The sequence below is a fragment of the Vicia villosa genome, linkage group LG1 (assembly GCF_029867415.1).
Source record: "Vicia villosa cultivar HV-30 ecotype Madison, WI linkage group LG1, Vvil1.0, whole genome shotgun sequence".
In the NCBI taxonomy this organism is placed as follows: Eukaryota; Viridiplantae; Streptophyta; class Magnoliopsida; order Fabales; family Fabaceae; genus Vicia; species Vicia villosa.
The window spans coordinates 80,112,764-80,135,061 of NC_081180.1; the positions used below are offsets into that span (position 1 = coordinate 80,112,764).

General features: G+C 34.6%; 2 protein-coding genes across 2 annotated transcripts; both read right to left on the reverse strand.

Annotated features, from left to right (window-relative positions):
* Positions 1–916: 916 nt before the first annotated feature.
* On the reverse strand, positions 917–5,420 carry LOC131643299 (exonuclease V, chloroplastic-like). The gene is made up of 2 exons (XM_058913489.1): positions 3,402–5,420; positions 917–2,386 (listed from the first exon to the last, which is right to left on the reverse strand). The coding sequence occupies exon 2, from the start codon at positions 2,370–2,372 to the stop codon at positions 1,143–1,145; it is 1,230 nt and encodes a 409-aa protein (XP_058769472.1). The 5' UTR covers positions 2,373–2,386; positions 3,402–5,420; the 3' UTR covers positions 917–1,142.
* A 195-nt stretch (positions 5,421–5,615) lies between these two features.
* On the reverse strand, positions 5,616–7,113 carry LOC131643300 (probable ribose-5-phosphate isomerase 2). Its single transcript, XM_058913490.1, has one exon. The coding sequence runs from the start codon at positions 6,767–6,769 to the stop codon at positions 5,963–5,965; it is 807 nt and encodes a 268-aa protein (XP_058769473.1). The 5' UTR covers positions 6,770–7,113; the 3' UTR covers positions 5,616–5,962.
* Between the last annotated feature and the right edge of the window lie 15,185 nt (positions 7,114–22,298).

Below are 22,298 nucleotides of genomic sequence, written 5' to 3' on the forward strand. Positions count from 1 at the left end.
ATTCGTTAGAGGTGACTAAGAAGGTTAGGAGGTGGGTAAAGAAATTTCCTTTGTATATTCCCTTCGTTTGTGTCTCCATTAGTCTTGCAATTGGAAAAGTTCCAACAATTGGTGTTGTGCGCATTGAGTGTATATGAAGATGCATCTCTAGACACTTTTTAAAGTAAAATGGAATAGATCTCATAATAATGCATTTTAGTGTGATTTTATTACGTCCGGAGATGCATCTCTGAACACATGAAGGACATTTTCAGATTTTCAAAGATGTGGAATATACACCAAGGGTGGAAAGAGCATTCCTCTAGAATTTTAGGTTTCTAGTAGTCTTGTGAGAAACCGTCGAACCCGGCCCATACATAAGCATTTGATTGTTGTTGGGCACTAGGTTGAAGTATTTTGATCATTCAAAGTGTTTAAACAACTCTGAATTGAGATTCCACGAACGAGACGCCCCAACCTTCTAAGAATCTTCCAATGAAGAGAACTCATAAAACCCCTTACATAATGAAGTCGAACTCCATTTTGACAAAAAAAAATTAAAGAAAAAGCTTGCTTTTAATAGTCTTAAACCCTTCGGCCAAATGATTCTTTAGCGGAGGTTATGCTTTCAAGCACCTGCTTGGTATTCATCTTCTCGAGAATAGCAATAGCAATACAATCACTTTTGAGACGCCTTTAGGTAGTTGACTCATGGAAATGTCTCATGCATTATTAACTCCTTGTGCAAACATTTTTTTTATTGTCGAATTCGAAGAATTCTTGGAGCGACGAGTGTTTGAGAGGCTAAAAGCAAACCTAATGAATTACTATTGATTTTCTTCTCATAATGCTAGAGCATTAATTAATTTTTACATTAGTTATATCATATGGGTGTGATCTAACATACTCCATGACTTTTTAATATATAAGTTAAGAATTTATTGGAGAAAAAAATTAGGAGGACATTTAGCCCAAAAAAAAATAATAAACAAGATGAAATAAACTTTTCTATTATATTTTTGAGACAATTGTTTAATAACACACTATCAATATTAAATTTCAAGAATCCATGGTTGGATATTCAGAGAGTTCATTCTTTTAGACTATTCCATTAAATGTTATCCCTCACTTGAGTCATCATCTTCTGAAACGGTTTCTGTGCCTCAAAAATCAAAATCATCAGTACAAGCAGGACACTTAGAAACAAAATCACAGAAACCACATTTCCATTCATCTTCCTCATTAACATAACTAGCTTCTCTTTGTCCAGTCCAAAACTCAACACAAATCCTAATTTCATTCTTTATCCAACCATCATCATACATAAACTCTACTTCTTCTAATACTGACTGATCCTTCTGAGATTCATATATCAACACGAGCCTATCGTTAGCAGGGGATAACATCTTACACGTATTTTGGTAACACGCCACCAAATCAGAAAGTCTTGAGGCTTTGATTCCGGAATCAACACATGCTCTTTGCAGATCTTTGCTTAAGAAACGTCGAGGATTTAACTCGAAATAATCGAATAGTTGTTTAGAAGGGAAATCATGATCTGCATGAGCAACTAAACTGTCCCACAAATACTTGTAACACATTAGTTGAATCCTTCCATTTCTTTTTTTTGATTCTGGAGGAACTGTATCTCGGTAACGAGTCTTTGTTTCGACTAGTACCGGATTATGGTCACTTTCCGCATTAGGCATCCGAATTTCATCGATCTTTCCAACTATCCATATACCTTGTGCAAAATCAAAGCTTATTATAGGAAGCTCACGAGTTAGTCCTTCGGACAACAGTTGATTCACACCGTTGATGAAATTAACAAGCTTCAGTGCCATAAAATCTTCGCATGACTTTACATTTACTTCCACTTGTTCTAGAACCTCTTGTTCAAGCTGAGTGTGCCGATCTTTACCAGCTCTCATCGCTTTACTCTTCCTGCTTCCTCCTCCATAAACAAAGGCTGAATTTGGTTTGGCTTCATGATTCTTCCATTCTTCAAAAAAGAGAGAAAATTCCATTTGCTTTTCGCACCATTCTGTCTTGGTGATATCAGTGACAAACAATCCCCTCTTGCTCCTAAATTGATGCAGTAACGTGTCATCTTCTCTAGACTTCTTCTTCCTACTAGTACTTACAAAACTGCCAATATCTTCAATGTCGGGTTCAGAACAAGTGAATGGCCCTTTCTTGGAGTCAGCTGTAACTGATTGAGTAGATGTGCTATTTCTGCAAACCCGAGGTGCTGATGCTGGTGAATGTAAAGCAGGAACGGCAGCAGCAGTAGTGACTGAAGAACAGGCGGCAGAAGTAAACGCAGCATCAATGAAAGCCATCTCATCATCGCTTATGATCTCAATCGGAATTTTGGAGGATGATCCTGCCATGATTGTAGTTGATTCTGCTAGTTTCAGAATCAGGGTTAGAGTGCAGCATTACTTGCACACAAGCTCATATAAATAGGGTAAATTTGATAAAGTATTGAAATTTTGGAAGTCTTAACCAGCAAGAAAGGAAAGTCATTAGGAGAAAAGAAACAATCTTAGTACAAGCACTAGGTTTCAAGGAAAGCAGACATATACAAAAGAGAAAAGCAAAATAAAAGATAGAAAAACAAAAAAAGTTTTGTGTTGTGGGCACTTTAATGTGGCCACATTTGTTATTAGCTTATTAAAGATACTAACAGGAAAGAAAAGATGCGTTTCACATTAAGAGATTGTTTGTTGAACACTTCACCACCAACATTTTTATCTACCTTTGCAATTTTGTTTTTCAGATTTTTTTTTCATTCGCTTTTTCTAGCTTCTAGCTTGGATTTCATTACTACTAGGGTAATCACAAACAATCTTCTTTTTCTCCAGAACAGTATCAGCTTTCATAAAATACTTTTTAATGCAAGACAAATAACATAGTAAAGAAAACCCTGCACTAGTTGTAGTCCAGTCACAAGATGGGACAAACAATGGCCCATAAACACCATCACTGTTAAGCTATCTATTAAACCATGTACTTCACAATTGAAAACACATGGATACTAAACAAATGTTTTGGACACCAAAATGACATGTGTCTATTGAGCCATAAATTTAGTAACAGAATGATACAAAAATCATAATAATCAAGTCATCACAGTTTAATTTGAGCTATGCTAACATTATTTACTGTCTAAAACAAACTCTTCTATTGGTTGAAATTTATATGGTTACTGCAAAATTCACGTGGGATCCAAATAATTTATTGGAACTGATTTGAATTTCAACCAGTAGAAGAGTGTGTTTGAGAGTGTTGCAAATACTTTTCATTTAATTTATTTGTTCAACTCAAGGACTCAAGGGCCTTGTAGGCTAATCTTTGCAGAATTGGATGAACTAACTAATTATGTCAAAATAAACTTGAAAAAAATTAAAAGAACATACCTTAGCCTTAAATGGCACCTTGTACTAGGTAAATATCCAACATCTGTTTTTATCATGATATACAAGCTAACTGCTGATAGAATCAATCAACTACACTCCCTCAAAACCTGGTTTTGCAATTTGGGACGGAAAACCCATGAAGGTCGAGCCATATCATAGTGAACTAACAAGTTTTACCATTAAGTGTATATTTTTCAAAGCCAAATCGTAATGGGATAATGTCAACTCAATAGCAAGCTTTTCGCATGAGAAATATGTAACATATTACATTCCATTTTCCATATAACCCACAACAGCATGAAATCAATTTCATATCAAATTTAATTTCGGTTTAGAGTAAAATACATTGATCTTTAGGGGCAAAGACCTTTTGAAGGAATCGAGAACAATCTTGAACTCAAATGAAATATTTCACGCACTAGCAGGGTTCCATCACAAAGAGACACAAGTCGATAAGCTTTGATAATAACATGACTCTAATTTTTATACAATAACTAACAGTAAGCTGGTTTTGCAGCTTAAATCTTAATGCGTCAATTAAAAAGGCCATGGGCAAATGAACATCTCTTAAAAATCAGAACTGAACACCCCTACCATCCAACCCAGAATAAACAGCGGAAATATGCAAAAACAACAAATATTACAATTTAAAATTGTCACTGATCCAATATTAGAAGGCATTCATCAAAACGAGAAAAAAAATGTAAAATAACGAGGATTTGATCCAATATTAGAAGGCATTCATTCATTATCAATTATACAAAACAAATTTCCATCATGCCATAGTTTTCACAGCCGTAAAGGGACTGCCCTGAGAAATAAGATGCAACACAACAGATATGAAATGGCACCCCTATCAGTTCCTAGAATCTGAAAAAACAAATATAGTTTGGATATTATGATCACCACGAAGGTTTCATCATTTCATGTATTTGCACTTAATACATACATAGAAGGTACTCATATACTGAAGGGAGCATAAAAATTCAAGAGGTCACAGACAAATAGCCCTGACTAGGTAAGATCTACCTGCTAAGCAATACTTAGAGAAAGACAGGACCAGCTCTAAAATTATATATAGCTTGGCCTGAATCTTTTCAATTTTTGAAATAATACTTGATGTGATTCGAGGAACAATCTAATACCCTTATTTACAGGAATTAGGGAACAATCCAACAGCTTATACTGCACCCTTGCATTACTTTATGGTTGGTACTTCAGCCTTTTCAAATGAGTTATATTTCAGTTTTTCAAGATGAAATGTTTTACTTTATCTACCTGTTGCAAATGCAGGAAAGCATGCATTGTCTCTACAGAGGAAAATGCCATCCAAATGCCAACCAGCTTACATTCTATTGATGTTTTATGATAAAGTAATAAGTGGAATCAAGTATCTCATATTTCTGCGTTTTTATGATAAAGGATTAGAACTATTGCTAACTACTAACACAATTGGTCTAATGACAGATGCGCATGTGGTTAAGCTTAGAAAATAAATAGTAGCTTTTTTTAACATCTTCCTAAATGAGAGATTCTGAAGGAAAAAAAACAAGAATAAAAAACAATCATTCTCCTTATTTGAGCTGAACCATATAGGTATATAGTAAGAGTTGGAGTATCTTTTTGATAGAGGTTAAGATAAATGTAGAGAACATGAAATATAAGACACAGCAATTAATCAATCCTTTTAAAATCAACCAGTGTTGTCAATGTCAGATGGCAATCCATGCTGGAGAGCCAAAATCCTCCATATAGGCCGCTTTGCAGCATGGTTTAAGCAGATTATGGCGGAAAAACCCGCAATATCAGCCAATATTTACCATTGTGGCGAGCCCAAATACTGCCAAGTATATACACAATAGCACCGTCGTGGCAGATATTCGATAACACTGAAATCCACTGAATGGATAGCTGTCATCTTCTTCAATAGAGTGACCCCTGAAACTAACTAATTGAAGGAAGACGGAAAAAGCTTCCAATATTTGCAAACTCTGTTGACAGAAGTATTTTCACTCAGATTTCAGATATAGACTTCAAATATTAACCAAGTTATCTATTTTCAATCAGCTTTACATAAAGCTTATGTAAATGACAAAAATGATTTCGGAATTGATAACAGTTTTGATGATACAGGACAATTATCAATAGTAGCAAACCAAAAGAAAAATGAACAAAATTTGATTTAGATAAGTTCAATATGATAAACACCATCAATTCAACAAGAAATCATGTGGAGAACTAATTCAGTGCACCACACAAAAGAGAACTTATTTAAGCTTAATATTCAGCTTACATAAGTCTCAATTTCCTTTATTCTTGCTCAAATGAAGTCAAAATACAAAACTACACTAACAGAGAATCAAGACACTTAATCCAACAAGGATTATATGAAAGTACCCTAAACCCCAACAAGGAAAACAAAACAAGAACCAACTCTTCTAATCGATTCACTAAATAAATACTTCACCACTACACCATATAAAAATGTTAGAAACCCATTTCAAATCCAATAATTAAAGCTAAAAAATTATTCTTCTAAACCTTAAACCCCAAATTCTCAACTACTTATTCTTCACAGTTAACCCAAGTTCACCTGCAACAATAACAGTAGTAGCCATATCCAAAAACATTCCATGCTCTACAACACCAGCAATATTCAGAATCGCGTCACTCGCCACCTTCAAATCACCAATACTCTTCTCAAAATACAAATCCACAATGTAATTCCCATTATCAGTAACATAAGGCTCTTTCTTCTCACCAAAAGTTCTCAACTTCACAACACAACCAGATTCATCAAACAGACTCTGAAGCCTCCCAGCAGTGTATTTCCAACAAAATTTTATAACCTCAACCGGCATAGCCAAACCGCTCCCACCCAAATAGTTAACCAATTTTGACTCATCCACAATGCAAACAAATTTCTTGCATGCACCTTCCACCATTTTCTCTCTCAAAAGCGAGCCGCCGCGTCCTTTCACCAAATTGAGATAGGGATCAACTTCATCAGCGCCGTCGATGGCGAGATCGACGACAGGATGAGTATCGAGATCTGATAAAGGAATCCCTAACGACAGAGCCTGCTCGTGAGTGATCGTTGAGGTTGGTATCCCAATGATGTTCTTGAGTTTCCCTTGCTGGAGAAGCTCACCGATACGGTTGACAGCGTGTTTGGCAGTTGAGCCGGTTCCGAGGCCGAGAACCATGCCGGATTCGACGTATTCGACGGCTTTGTAGGCGGCGATTTTCTTCAAATCGTCTTGGGTAAGGATTACGGAGACGGAGGAGGAGGGGGAGGAAGGTACGAGGAGACCGGCTTCCATGGCGGCTTTCTCGGAGGAGATGAAATGAGGGAACGGAATGGCCATTTTAGGTTATCGTCGGTGGTGGCGGCGGTGGTTGTGGTGGTTGTTGAGAGCTAAGTGTTTAAAGAGATTGAAATTGATGGAAGAATAAGGTTTAATTGCAAATTGTAATTGAATTAGGTTTCTAAGAAATAAATAAAAAATTGAAAGAAATGAAGAATTTCTGAAAGAGATTATGATTATAAGTTATAATTGATAGGGTAAGGTTTTGAGGGTGTGGTGGTGAAGGAATGAATGAAATAGGGTTTTGGGGTTAGAAGAAGAGGATGAGGAATGTTTGGCTGCGGGAGGAGGGAAAAGAGATTATTTATAAAGGGAAAAAAGGGTGGTGGAATGAGATATGAGAATAAGCGATTCAAACACTGCGTTTTGGTTTGAAGCGAAATTGACGCGTTTCGCGCGGTATCGGATATCTACTTACGATAACAAGAGATTCTCTCTATTTTCAGTCGTAATCTCTACCACACGCCACGGAACTTTTTTTATTTTTTTATTGTAAAATAAAAAAGGGTTTAATGGATATACACTGACAGTGTAACATAGTTTTACACTGTCATCCAATAAACAATCACCAATTTATCATGTCATTAATTTTTTTCAAAAATAAAAGAGTGTTTTAATTGGATACATGGTTGTGATTGGTTGACAGTGTAAAACTATTTTACACGCATCACCCATTTTTCTCAATAAAAAAAATGAAAGTAATAATAAATAAAGCTAGGGTTGCATATGGAAGGTATGGATTTTTTTCTTTAATACTAGTATTTTATTTAAGTTTTTGTAAATTTATTTTGTATAAATGATAATTTTTAAAATAATAAAAGCTTTATTCTTTTTTTTAGAGACATAAAAGCTTTATTCTAGTAGAAGACAAAGCTAAGGTTGTATATGGAAGGTAGCTATGTATTTTTATTGGTAATTTATTTAGGTTTTTTAAAATTTATTTTGTTAAAAATATTATAAAAAATTAGTTATAAAATAATATTTTTAACAAAATAAATACCACATGTTAAGTATAAAAATTTTGATTAGTTGAATGTGTAAAATTAGTTCACTATCTTTAATCTCTTATTTTATAATAAAAGATTTATTCTATAGAAGCTTTGTATTTTTAGAAAATGATTTATGAGATTGGAAATTGACATCAGTTTTTTTCAAATCTTCAAATATTCTAATGCCAAATTTATTAATTTAAACTACTTTTTATTTTAAAAATATTTTTTTGACAAGATTTTAAAAATATTTTAAAAAATTAAAACTTTGTTTTTAAAGTAAAATTATATATAAATTAAAATAATACAAATTACTTTTTATTGTGGCCATTGAAATCATATCGAAATAAATATTTTTAATATATTTAAAATAAAGATATATATTCGATCAAATAATATTTAATTTTAATAAAAGTTTGGTTATCTTTATAAAAAAAATTAACTAAGCTATTTTCACATCACATGTTCATAATATTATTCATGTCATTTTAAATTTTTTTATTTTGGTCAAAGAATTAAATTATGTCATATTTATTAAGTAGATTAATATTTAAAAAAAATCAATAAAAACTCAAAAATATTTAACCACGATGACAATAAATTTCCAAAAGCATGTAGCAAATTTACAATCTCTCGAGCAGTGTAGAGTCGTCTTAAAGTCTCGATTGCATTTATGTTAGAGATAAATCTAGAACATACCACAATGACCCAACATCAATCTCGCAGGAAGTGGCTTGTGTAAAAACATCCAAAGGAAGAATTTTGCATTCTCAAAAGCATGAATATGTCACACCCACTTCCAAGAGTTATTGTCTGTTGTATTCTGAACAAAATCAAGTCTGTTGAGACAGTTATAACTACTCCGAGTAGTATAGATATCATAGAATTCAAACAAATTGAGAGCGCTCTCAGACGATCACAAACACCTGGAGAAATATGAGTATATAATGATTTGAAGTTTCAATTTCCATCAAAATAAATATCATTTACTGGCATTTTCATATGATGGACATCCACACAGAGAACTCACTCTACTAATTTCTCTACCCCATATTAATTGGAAGCCAGAAAGAGGAGTTTCCACTCCCAATATAAATTCAAAGTCATCATTAAGAGCGGAGAGGACTTTCAGAATTGCATTCTAAGAAATTGATACATGTTTCTTTTTCATGTTAAGGAACGGCTCTTCACCAATGTACTTATGCTTTAAAACTTGTATCTAGAGTTGTCAGTATGGACTACCCGACCCTAAACGGGCTGGCCCTAGCAGGTCCTGGACTTTTTAGGGCTGGGCCAAAAAGCCCCTGTATAATATGGGCTCGAGATTTACTACCCGAGCCCGGTCATAGATGGATTTCTGATCGCGACAAAATGGGGTATGTCTGTGATTATGACTGCAAGTGCATAGTCTATCGCGTAGTTTTAAAAGATATCGAACCCACAGGGACTAAGAATCGACCTAGTGTAGTTAATCGTTACTACGTAAACCTAAGGCTAATATCTGATTGATTATGATCAGACGGGGAATTGAAAAGAAATATTATTGAATTAAATAGGCGGGAATATAATCGGTATGTAACGGTCAGACGTCGGGGATCTAGTAAACTATCGACGCAAATCGTAATTTAAAATACTCTTTCTGTAAAAATCACTTGTTTAAAAACCTTCCTCTCACACTCTCGTGTTTATTGATTATGATCTCATTATTAAACCTAAGTGAGCGCTCTCGCTGTATCAAATAAAGTTTAAAGATGATTCTTGAAAACCGATGAAGTCTAATTAACCTTAAAGCCCTCTCGTTGTATTTAAAGTTAATGTTTAATTTCTAATGTCCAATTAAAATCTCAAACTCTCGTTTTTATTGATCCTAACTTCTATTGTTTTTAACTCTCGTTACAAAACAGTTAAATTAAGCATTAGAAATTAATACCAGATGAATAAATTTAATTAATAAAATACATCAACAGTGTTACTCGATTCCCTCGGTTATGTGACCTTACATACCAATAAAAATAATCTAGCCGGACATTGTTTTAATAAATAAAACAGAACAAATATAGCAGGTAAAAAATATCTCGGACATAATTCTAATGACTAACATAAACAGACAATAATAATTTAAAGCAATTAAATGAACCTGAATTTAATATAGCAAACTGAAATTGAAATAGAGCAGCACTGGTTCTTGAATACGATACTGAAATTGAGTTCTTGAAAATAAATCCGAGTCCTAAACTAAAATTAATTATGAAGCTAACAATGAAAACTAAATCGCAATAGAATTTCCGGTGTGGAAATCTATTGCAGGAAGTGGGTAGGAAATAAGAACGGAACTTGGAGAATAGCAGAAGAAAAATAAGATGGCACTAGGGTAAAATTCGTAACCCTCTCAATAATTCTTGAAGGGTATTTATAGAGTTGGTGTAGAGTCTTGATGTGGAGTTTGTTTTCGTCTGTTGCTGTTCTTTCGGAGGAGAAAATGGCGGAGAGTGGAAAACTGCGTCTCTTATGGGCCTGGGTGTGTGACTAACGTCACACACCATATTTAGGGGGGTGCCGAACGGCGTAGGGGGGGAATGCCGATCGGCAGGCTTCTCCACATGCCTTCCGTCACGTGCTTGCCCAGTCATGCGCGTTGGGCTTCCTTTGTTGGGCCTCCTTCTTCTTCTAATTGCACCTCCTCATTTAATTGGCATTTTAAGCGATTCTTCTCCATTTTAAGTCCTTTTTCTGACTATTTCTTTTGTGAGCTCCGATTAAATAAATTCCTGAAAACAAATAGAAATGCCGGCATAATACAAAATAAAATAATAAAATCGAAATAAAATAGAATTTTATAATGCATGTAAATTAAGCTGAATATACGATACGTTTTCGCGTTATCAATTTCGCACTACCCGGCCCTAAATGGGTTTTTTTATTTAAAAAAATTAATATAAAAACTCCATAATATTTATTATAAATAAAATAAAAAAATTATGTTATTGTAAACATAATACATTTGTAAGTACTATATTATCTCTTATAAATACTGTAATGTGTTTCTAAATACAATATATATCTAAATTGTATAAAATAATACTTGAATATTTATTATAAAAGAAAAATTAATATAATACGATGAAAAAGTGTTGATTATATTAATGTATAATATTTAAATGAGAAAGATTGAATAAAATAGAGATAAAATTTAGTGAAGTGAGAAAAATCAATATGCTATTTTGAAGTAAGATAATATAAATATTAATATATTTTTTTAAAATTTTATAATTATGCAGGTTTAATGGACTACCCACGGTTCATATGGGCTAGCCCTAATGGGTAGCGGACTTTTCAGGGCTGGGCTAAAAAGATCCTGAAAAATATGACTATAATTTTAAGATCCAAGCCCTAAGATTTTTGGGGCCTAACGGGTCGGCCCATATGGGCTAGCCCATTTTGACAGCTCTACTTGGATCTATATGAAATCATAATCTCAATGGAGATCCCGAACCAACTTACCCAACATAGATATATTTTATTGCCTTTAAATTGCACTATTTTGATGTACTATAATTTGATGTTTCATTATTGTTATAAAAAATGAATTTTGGAGTGAAATTTAGTTGATTTAAAATATAACAGAATGTTTCGTAAGTGTATCTACGGAATACTCTGTTTTTAAACTTTTCGTAGATATGTCTACAAAAGATTTTATGAATTTGATTTCTTTGAATTTTTTCAACGTTCGCTATGTTTTTTATGCTAGCGTAGATGTACTTCTGAAAAAAAAATCAAATTTTTTATATATAAAAAAATGTTTTTTGATGTATATCTGCAAAAGCGGAAGTGAGAAGCATAATTTAAATTTCGTCAAATAGATAAGAGATTCAAAAGATAGATTGAAATATCTCCAAAAATAAAACCGCTTTTACACCCCTCTATATGTTGTATGTTATGCGAACATTTTCCTAAATAAAATGGTTATGAATGGCGTAAATGTATATTATAATTGTCGAACTTAGAGAAACATTCACTTTTAACACACCAACACTCTCTACAATTGAAATTAAAGAGCCTAATCCCAAAGCCATCATCGACCTAGTTCCGTCTCCAATACTTTCAAGTTGAAAATATTCTACCAATTAGTAGTCAACATTCAAAGTCTTTGAGAGCCCCTTTACTAAATTCTCCCTTTACATAGACCACAAAATTGATCGGTTAAAAATAAATGTGCTTAATTCTAATGACTTGTATTGTTCATTTTTTTAATAGTCAAATCAAGAATCTTTGTAGAGTGGCGTCCAATTATAGTTTACATTGAATAAAAATTTGATACTATTATTCTTTATAGCAATGATGTGGTGCCAAACAAGGCGTGATACTTGCTTTTATTACGACCGAATCTCCACATATTCCTCTTTCACGGATATCATATTTTATGATATCTTACGGATCCGATTTTCTTTTTCTTTCTATTTTGATATCATCCGCTTATAACTATAGCTATATAAATTAATCTTTTCTCAAAATATTATGAATAAAGTTTTGGGCTAATTTAACCATGACAAACAAACATGGCCTCCAATTTATGTATCCTATGCTAAAATTCACAAAAATAAATAAATTAAGATGAGATAAATAAGTGAGGTAAATGACCACATTTTACTGGCTCAACCTGTTAAAAAAATAGGAAAGACACGATAATATTTAATCAATTATACTAGTATCATGAAGTTTAAAAATGACGAAAGATCATGTTTGTCTTGTTTAAATTTGATTGCTTCAAAATTTATCAAAAATAGAGTAATGAAACACAATGGAGGAAACAAATCAGAAATTTTTTATTTGTTTCATAAAAAAACATATTAAATAGATATGTCCAACAAATCGGATTCGCTTTGTCATCACTAAGTCTAACGTTGTATAAAAAGATATCACTCACATGTCACATGGAAATTAGAAAGGAAGGTGTTCATGCAGTGATCACACATCTTACGGAAATCCTAAAAATGCCCTTCCTACGCTCTGAATTCCAATCTTTGGACGCACTTATTCTTCTACTAAATCACTTCATGACTGAGACATCTCATTTTTGTAACAAAATTAGTTTGCATTCCAATCTCTAAATCATGTATCCGAATTCCAATTGCTGAATTTACCCTTTGACAATGTTTTTCACATTTTGACAATAAGTTAGATGAAATTTGACATTTTTTTATAAACTTGAATTATAAGTCACATGTCAAAATATAGGAGTCACTATGTCATAGTCAATTCAAGTATAAACCTTAATACAAAATCATTAAAATATACAAAATAAAATCCTACTACTGAGTATAACGAACAACCATATTCCTCCTCTACAGCTAGTACTGCAATGCATTTTGTGTCTCTGCTAAGATGATTTGTAGAGTGGCGATCTGATGGGTGTCCTCTACAAACTCGCCCCTAACTATGGCCTCTCTCCCAATAGCCATAATATACGCTGACATGTACGTAACACATTAACGACATGGTTCGTCCTCGCGTGTTTATTATATAAGATCTCATGATGAGATGGCCTCGAGGGATCTCCCTCTGCATTTGATTTCTTCAACAACACGTTGAACGGTCTAGCTTTCTCCCTACAAACCAAAGCATGTTGGGCCTATTATGTCTCAATCTTTCCTGGTTGCCAGAAATTTTTTCTGTAATTAAACAAGCACAACAAAAAAATGTCATAACATGAAAATGGAAACAACATGCAAAGCCAAAAATCAAACAGGAGTAAAATCCATATTCCAATCTCTTGATTAACAATCTACACTACTGGTGGACAAACTAACACCGTCCGAAAGTATCCGTCCAATCCGAAACGAATTTCGGACGGCTGGTCGGATTGTTTCGGGCCACGGATTCAAGCGGACCATTAAATAGGGTGATGTCGGATACTTTCAGTCGGTTTCAGTTGGTGATATTTGGCCCGTCGAAATTCGAATCCGTCCGAAGCTACATTGATAGCTGGACTTCAATTATTTTTGGCCCAAGCTGACCCTCGATCGTTGGCCCAATATGAGTATTCATAAAGTTGGATTAGGGTTGTCATCTTGCACTCTGTAATTTCATTCTAGGGTTGTCGTTCTCTAACCTTGGTTCTCATTTTAGGGCTTTTGTTCTCAATTTCATCGTCTTCCATAAAGCGCTTTGCAGCCATTCAACGTATCTCATACAAATCTTCCACTCGATGCTACCTCTCTCCATTCATCCATGGCTTTTGATCTATGATTTCAATGGTTTCTTTCCTCCTCTCATTTTTTCAGATCTATAATTTCAATGGTTATCAGACCCTTTTTCCTCTCTTATTTGACTTGTCTTTTATGTTTTCTATATGTCCCAATTAATTTCTTTATTTTGCTAACAAAGTACTATCAAATCTGAATATTTTCTTATAAAGATCGTTAGTTGTCAATGATGCATGTGTGTGCAGTAGAATTAGTATTAATGGTGGACTTATGGTTTTCCAGTTTCTATTTCACTAATTTTTATAGTTGTAGTTGGTTAATAATTTATGGTTGGTTTAAGTTGCTCTTGGTCTTCTTGTATGCATAATGAGATGCAACATGTTCTTTTGAGAGTTCTTTTGATCGGATATTGCAGGAAGATAAAGAGAAAGTCCATGGCTTAGAGAGGACTGATTGATAACAAGCATTGTAGTTTGTGAGTTAATGACTTTTTTAACTACTATTTGTTGGAGAAAGTTTTGGACACTATTTTTTTTCAATACTATGTGTTGGATCTTGAATTTTTAAGATAGTGTTAGTACTTTAGCTGGTGAAGTTGAATAGTCATATAAAACTTTTTACGAAAACTTTGTTTTTGCTAGATTGTTAACTTGTTTGGATGATATAATTCCTTTCTTTGCTGTAGAGAGTATATCACTAACTATGGCATTATAAAGTTTTCATAAATTATATCTACTGTGAATAGGTATATCACTTTCTCAAGATAAATTCCAAATACAATGCATAGGTAAAGACTTATTCCTATCAATGACTAATATTATTTTCTTTAATTATCAAGTTGTTTTGTAATATTTTATTTTTTTCAGATAAAAACTGTACCATTGATGTTCTTCAATGCAATGGATGCATGGTAGATGCCAATTAAACTGCTATGGAAGTGTACTATAGAAGTTCTGATATATCAAGTTTGTATTGTTATCTTAAAGTATTTCTAATATGCATAATCTTATTGTCTTGCAGTTTAAAATATGACTAAAAAACTGAGATCTCATTACTTAAAACCTAAGGTGAAGGAACTATAATCTCATTAGTTTTAGTTTATATTTTAAGAACTAACTTAATTTTAGTATTTGTTTTATTCTCTATTTAGTTAAGACCTAAGGTGAAGGAACTCATTTATGATACATGTTATTTTTATTGATGTTCTTGCCTTCCTTCTCGTAGTAGGTATCAGGTATCAATTTCTGGTTTAATTTATAGATTAGTTGGTCTCCATTGGTTATTATTCTTGAAGTTGTTATTAATATTTTCAGATCTAGATTTATTTTTCCGGAGATCTTCATGTTATTGTAAATCTGGGATTTGCTTTTGGTATTCTTCCCTGCATTATTAATCTTTTCATGATTGATTTGTTTCATATCTTTCTTTTATTTACCTTGTCTTACAAGGTTGAAAAGAATCAGTAAAAAATGTCGAAGGTATATATACCTTCTTCAAATAGTAGGTAAATTTATCTATATTTGATTTTTTTTCTTTTTATTGTTTATATTTTGGAACTAGTGATGTTTTATGTGAAAGTATTAACTCTAGTCAAGCTCGCAACAACTGTTTTTTTGTTTGTTTATGGATGATTAATTTTGAATTTGTGAGTTTTAATGTCAAAGAGTTAAATCAAATATTGATTATAAGAAAGTAGTTATAGTTTTCCATTTGTATTTACACACACTACATCAAATGTATATTGTTAATGCTGGTACTGGCTTTAGGAATATGCTTTGGCCTGTTGCGCAGAAGTTTCTTGATCCCAAAACTACTACAAAAATACAGGTGAATGATATAACTATCAAAGTTATTGTTTCTTGCATTCTTGAATCTAAGTTTCTATTCCCTGTTTTCTGTCAAGAGGGTGCAACATCTTCTGTTTAAATGCAGAGAAACAAGAAAAATATGTAGTGCAATGCTTACCTGGTTAAATATAGAATATGTAGTGCAATGCTTCTAAGAAAGACCCAAGCTTGGTCATTCCAGAAGTTGTTGACCCACCAGAAGTTGAAGGTCCTTCTGCCCCCAGGAATCTAGCTGCCATTCTTCAGGCACTTGAGAATGGAGATTCTGAGATTCCAGCTGCAGATTATGGAGATGCTTCTATGCAAGAAGCAGATGTAGAAGATCATGTTGATGAAACAATTCCTGTTGAGGAAAATCCTGTAAATGATCTGACTATGGAAGCCGCGGATCAGAATGCCATCCCTGTGGATAGAAGCTGTGAAGCTTCTTCTGATGAACCCTCACGTCTTGCAAGGACTCTGGAAGTTCTTCAGAAGAACCAGGATGAGCAAAGCTCAGTCAATGCTGAGTTTAGAGCTTTCATAGAGAAGCAGAATGAGCACAACAATGGGGTTCAAGAGATGCTGGCCAAGATCTTGTCAAGGCTAGGGTCGTCTTAGATTGAGTCTTTGTTGTTTTGTTTTTGCTTTTGCTGCATTTGTTTTGTGCATCTTGTCTTCCTTCTCTTCGTGTACTTCTGAACTTGTCTGTTTGAACTTCAATGAAAATCATCCTTTTTCTTCTGTGTGTTTCTTTTTGTTTTTATCTGAATCTTTTATGTTTTTGATGATATGACAAAAAGGGGGAGAAATATGTAATAAATGATTTGATTTAATTAGTTGCTTTACTAACAGAACTTGCAAAGTTCTATGCTTTAAGTTGTGTTGTTGCAGGAATTGAATTGAAGATTCTCTTTAAAGATCAACATTAGAAGCAACAAGATGAATCAAGTTCTTGGATTCTTGAAGCAAGCTGAGTGCTATGAAGCTTCAGAATCAGAAGCAAGAAGGAAGAATGTTCAGATATTCTGATGATAGAATATGATCTAATTCTGAATGTCTATTTGTTTTGATACATTCTATATGGCTTATATGGCTCTGATACATATTATGTGTTCTGAAACATATTTTATGTTCTGATTCATTCATGCTGACTTTTGTCGTTTAGTTTTGTTCTGTAACATTTCAGGATGTAGAGATGCTCTGATGAAGCTCTGGTACATTCAACAATGTTCTGATACAATCTAGCATGAAGTGATGTAAGAAGAAATTCAAGCTCTGAAGCTGTCCCAATGGAAGCAAGAATCAGAAGCTGTGAATGTTCTGAAGATCAAAGAAATTCAAGTTCTGAAGCTGTCCGATGGAAGCAAAAGTCAGAAGCTGTGAATGTTCTGAAGATCAAAGAAATTCAAGTTCTGAAGCTGTCCGATGGAAGCAAAAGTCAGAAGCTGTGAATGTTCTGAGAATCTAAAGAAATTCAATGTTCTGAAGCTGTCCTATGGAAGCAGAAATCAGAAGTCATGAATGTTCTGAAGATCAAGCACTGTGAACGTCTCTACCGAAATAATCAGGGAAGTCTTTTATTATTAAAATTCTTCTAGTATTAATTTCAGGGGGAGATTATTCATCTCAGGGGGAGATTGTTAATCTCAGGGGGAGACATATTCACATGCTTATGCTATAGCTGTGTAATTTGTCTTTAACCGTCTGCTCTTTCTGATCGCAAATTCATATCATTTATATATGTTTTTGTCATCATCAAAAAGGGGGAGATTGTTAGAACAAGATTTGTTCTGATCAATATTCTTAGTTTTGATGATAACAAGGATATGAATTTTGTGTGAGATAATGTGGTACTCTAATACATTGCAATTTCCCTTTCAGGAAATATATAAAGAGTATGCACAAATCAGCGCTCAGAAGCTTTGTCTCAGAAGGTTCAGCATGCAACATCAGAACATGGTCTGGCAAGACATCAGAAGATGGTCAAGGCAGAATCAGAACATAGGTCTATGGAAGCATCAGAAGAACTTGAGATCAGAAGCAGAAGCACTGAAGTTCTCATGGTATCACGCTCAAAAGCACTTCAAGGTCAGAAGACAAGAAGATGCTATGCACCAAGCTGTTTGACTCTGATGATATTCAAATATTTTATTCACAAACATCAGATCAGAAGAAAGTACAGGTGGCAGGCTACGCTGACTGACAAAAGGAACGTTGGAAGCTATTAAAGGCAACGTCAGTAGACACAGCGCGAACAAGGCTCGAGGTAGTTGACAAAAGCGTGAAACATTAAATGCAATGCTGTACGGAATACGCAAAGCATTAAATGTGCCCAACGGTCATCTTCTCAAACGCCTATAAATATGAAGTTCTGATGAGAAGCAAGGTTACCAATGCTGAACGAAATTATTCTGAAAAACTTGCTGAAACGCTGTTCAAATTAAAAGCTCAGAAACTTCATCTTCATCAAAGCTCACTACATTGCTGTTGTAATATATTAGTGAGATTAAGCTTAAACGTTAAGAGAAATATCACTGTTGTGATTATAGCTTTTCAGAAGCATTTGTAATACTCTTAGAATTGATTACATTAATTTGTAAGTAATTAGAGTGATCAAGTGTTGATCAGGATACTCTAGGAAGTCTTAGCTTGTGTCTAAGCAGTTGTAATTAGAGTGATCACGTGGTGGTCAGGATACTCTAAGAAAGTCTTAGCTTGTGTCTAAGCATTTGTTCCTGGAGTGATCAGGTTGTGATCAGGATACTCTAGAAGACTTAGTCGCGGACTAAGTGGAAAACCATTGTAATCTGTTGCGATTAGTGGATTAAATCCTCAGGTGAGGTAAATCACTCCGTGGGGGTGGACTGGAGTAGTTTAGTTAACAACGAACCAGGATAAAAATAACTGTGCAATTTGTTTTTATCGTTCAAGTTTTTAAGACTACACTTATTCAAACCCCCCCTTTCTAAGTGTTTTTCTATCCTTCAATTGGTATCAGAGCGCCGGTTCTAAGGTGCAAGCCTTTAACCGTGTTTAGAAAAGATTCAGGAAGAGAAAAACGCTTCAGTAAAAGATGGCTGGTGAAGTTCATACAAATCCAACTGCATCTAAATCTGGCTCTGCTGAGCAATACAACGGTAACAATGGTTATACTAGACCACCAGTATTTGATGGTGAAAACTTTGAGTACTGGAAAGATAAACTGGAAAGTTACTTTCTTGGTCTGGATGCTGATCTATGGGATCTTCTGTTGGATGGTTACAAACATCCTGTTAAAGCTACTGGTGTAAGGCTCACAAGAAGTGAAATGACTGATGATCAAAAGAAAGAATTCAAAAATCATCACAAATGCAGGACTGTTTTGCTGAATGCTATCTCTCATGCTGAGTATGAGAAGATATCTAACAGGAAAACTGCCCATGATATATATGAGTCATTGAAAATGACCCATGAGGGAAATGCTCAAGTCAAGGAGACTAAAGCTCTTGCTCTAATCCAGAAATATGAAGCCTTCAAGATGGAGGATGATGAAGATATTGAGAAGATGTTCTCAAGATTTCAAACTCTAACTGCTGGATTGAGAGTTCTGGATAAAGGCTATACCAAGGCTGATCATGTAAAGAAGATTATCAGAAGCTTACCCAGAAGATGGGGTCCAGTGGTGACTGCATTCAAGATTGCCAAGAATCTGAATGAAGTTTCTTTGGAAGAGCTTATCAGTGCCTTGAGAAGCCATGAAATAGAGCTGGACGCAAACGAGCCTCAGAAGAAAGGTAAGTCTATTGCATTAAAATCTAATGTTAAAAAATGCACTAACGCTTTTCAGGCTAGAGAAGAAGATCCTGAAGAATCAGAATTTGAAGAAGAAGATGAACTGTCCATGATCTCCAGAAGGGTGAATCAACTCTGGAAGAGCAAGCAAAGGAAGTTCAGAGGCTTCATAAGTTCAAAGAGATTTGAACGAGGAGAATCTTCTGGTGACAGAAGATCTGACAAGAAGAAGGCTGTCTGCTATGAGTGTAATGAGCCTGGACATTACAAGAACGAGTGTCCAAAACTTCAGAAGGAGAATCCCAAGAAGAAGTTTCATAAGAAGAAAGGTCTTATGGCAACATGGGATGATTCTGAATCAGAATCAGAATCAGACTCTGAAGGAGAGCAAGCCAACTTTGCGCTGATGGCTACAGAAGATGATGGATCAGAATCTACATCAGAATCAGATTCTAAAGAGGTATTTTCTGAACTATCTAGAGAAGAGTTAGTTTCCAGTTTAACAGAACTTCTGGAACTCAAGGCTCATCTTAGTATCAAATACAAAAAGCTGAAAAAGCAGTTTGAATTTGAAACTAAGAAGCTGGAATTGGAAAATTCTGAACTGAAGGAAAAAGTTTTAAATCTATCCAAAGATAGTGGATCTCCTTCTGAAACAGAAAAATCCATTCCTAGCATGAATCGTATTCTGAAAGAATATGACTCGAGCTTCAGAAAGTTCTTATCTAGAAGTATTGGCAGAAGTCATCTTGCTTCTATGATATATGGTGTTTCTGGAAACAGAAGGTTTGGTTTTGGCTATGAGGGTGATACCTCACATAAATTTGAACCTATTGATGATCTGAAGATCACATACAAGCCATTGTATGATCAGTTCAAATATGGCCATGCACATGATATTAGGCTCACTTCACATGCACAGAAGTTTAACACTGTTCACACCAAGAAGCCTGTGACACATCCTAAGAAATATCATGCTGACAAACCTAAAGAATATCATGCTGTTCCTCCTGTTAAATATTTTGCTAAACCCAAGTTCAATCAGAACTTGAGGAGAACTAACAAGAAAGGACCCAAGAAATTGTGGGTACCTAAGGAGAAGATAATTTCTGTTGTAGATATCCTTGGCGACAAAGAGGACAGAAAGCAAAATGTCATGGTACCTGGACTCTGGGTGCTCGCGACACATGACGGGAAGAAGGTCTACATTCCAAGACCTGGTGCTTAAACCAGGTGGAGAAGTCAAGTTTGTAGGAGATCAGAAGGGCAAAATCATTGGCTCTGGAACCATAAGTCTTGGTAACTCTCCTTCCATAACTAATGTACTTCTTGTTGAAGGATTAACGCATAACTTATTGTCCATAAGTCAATTAAGTGACAATGGTTATGATATAATCTTCAATCAAAAGTCTTGCAAGGCTGTAAGTCAGAAGGATGGCTCAATCCTATTTACAAGCAAGACGAAGAACAACATTTATAAGATTGATCTTTCTGATCTTGAGAAGCAGAAGGTGACTTGTCTTATGTCTGTTTCTGAAGAGCAATGGGTCTGGCACAGAAGATTAGGACATGCTAGTTTGAGAAAGATTTCTCAGATTAACAAACTAAATCTGGTCAGAGGACTCCCAAATCTGAAATACAAATCAGATGCTCTTTGTGAAGCATGTCAGAAGGGCAAGTTCTCCAGACCTGCATTCAAGTCTAAGAATGTTGTTTCTACCTCAAGGCCGTTAGAACTCTTGCACATTGATCTGTTTGGCCCAGTCAAAACAGCATCTGTCAGAGGGAAGAAATATGGATTAGTCATCATTGATGATTATAGCCGCTGGACATGGGTAAAGTTCTTGAAACACAAGGATGAGTCTCATTCAGTGTTCTTTGAATTCTGCACTCAGATCCAATCTGAGAAGGAGTGCAAGATCATAAAGGTCAGAAGTGATCATGGTGGTGAATTTGAGAACAAATTCTTTGAGGAGTTCTTCAAAGAAAATGGTATTGCCCATGATTTCTCTTGTCCTAGAACTCCACAGCAAAATGGAGTTGTAGAGCGAAAGAATAGGACTCTACAAGAAATGGCCAGAACCATGATCAATGAAACCAATATGGCTAAGCATTTCTGGGCAGAAGCAGTAAACACTGCATGTTATATTCAGAATAGAATCTCTATCAGACCTATTCTAAATAAGACTCCTTATGAATTGTGGAAGAACAGAAAGCCCAACATTTCATATTTCCATCCTTTTGGATGTGTATGTTTTATTCTGAATACTAAAGATCATCTTGGTAAGTTTGATTCTAAAGCACAAAAGTGTTTCCTTCTTGGATATTCTGAACGCTCTAAAGGCTACAGAGTATACAATACTGAAACATTGATTGTAGAAGAATCAATCAATATCAGGTTTGATGATAAGCTTGGTGTTGAAAAACCAAAGCAGTTTGAGAATTTTGCAGATTGTGATATTGATATATCAGAAGCAGTAGAACCAAGAAGCAAAGCTGCAGAAGCTGGCAGTCTCAGAAGCAATGGATCAGAAGATCAAGTTGCTGCATCTTTAGAGAATCTTAGGATTTCTGAAGAGCCAACTATCAGAAGATCACCTAGACTTGCCTCAGCTCATTCAGAAGATGTGATCCTTGGGAAGAAAGATGATCCTATCAGAACAAGATCATTTCTAAAGAATGACAATCAGAAGCAGTGATCAGAATCAGAAGGTGTACAGTCTATTCAGGAAAATTA

Excerpts from the sequence above, each read along its gene's own strand:
- LOC131643299 (XM_058913489.1), bottom strand. The coding sequence starts at position 2,372 with ATGGCAGGATCATCCTCCAAAATTCCGATTGAGATCATAAGCGATGAT.
- LOC131643300 (XM_058913490.1), bottom strand. The coding sequence starts at position 6,769 with ATGGCCATTCCGTTCCCTCATTTCATCTCCTCCGAGAAAGCCGCCATG.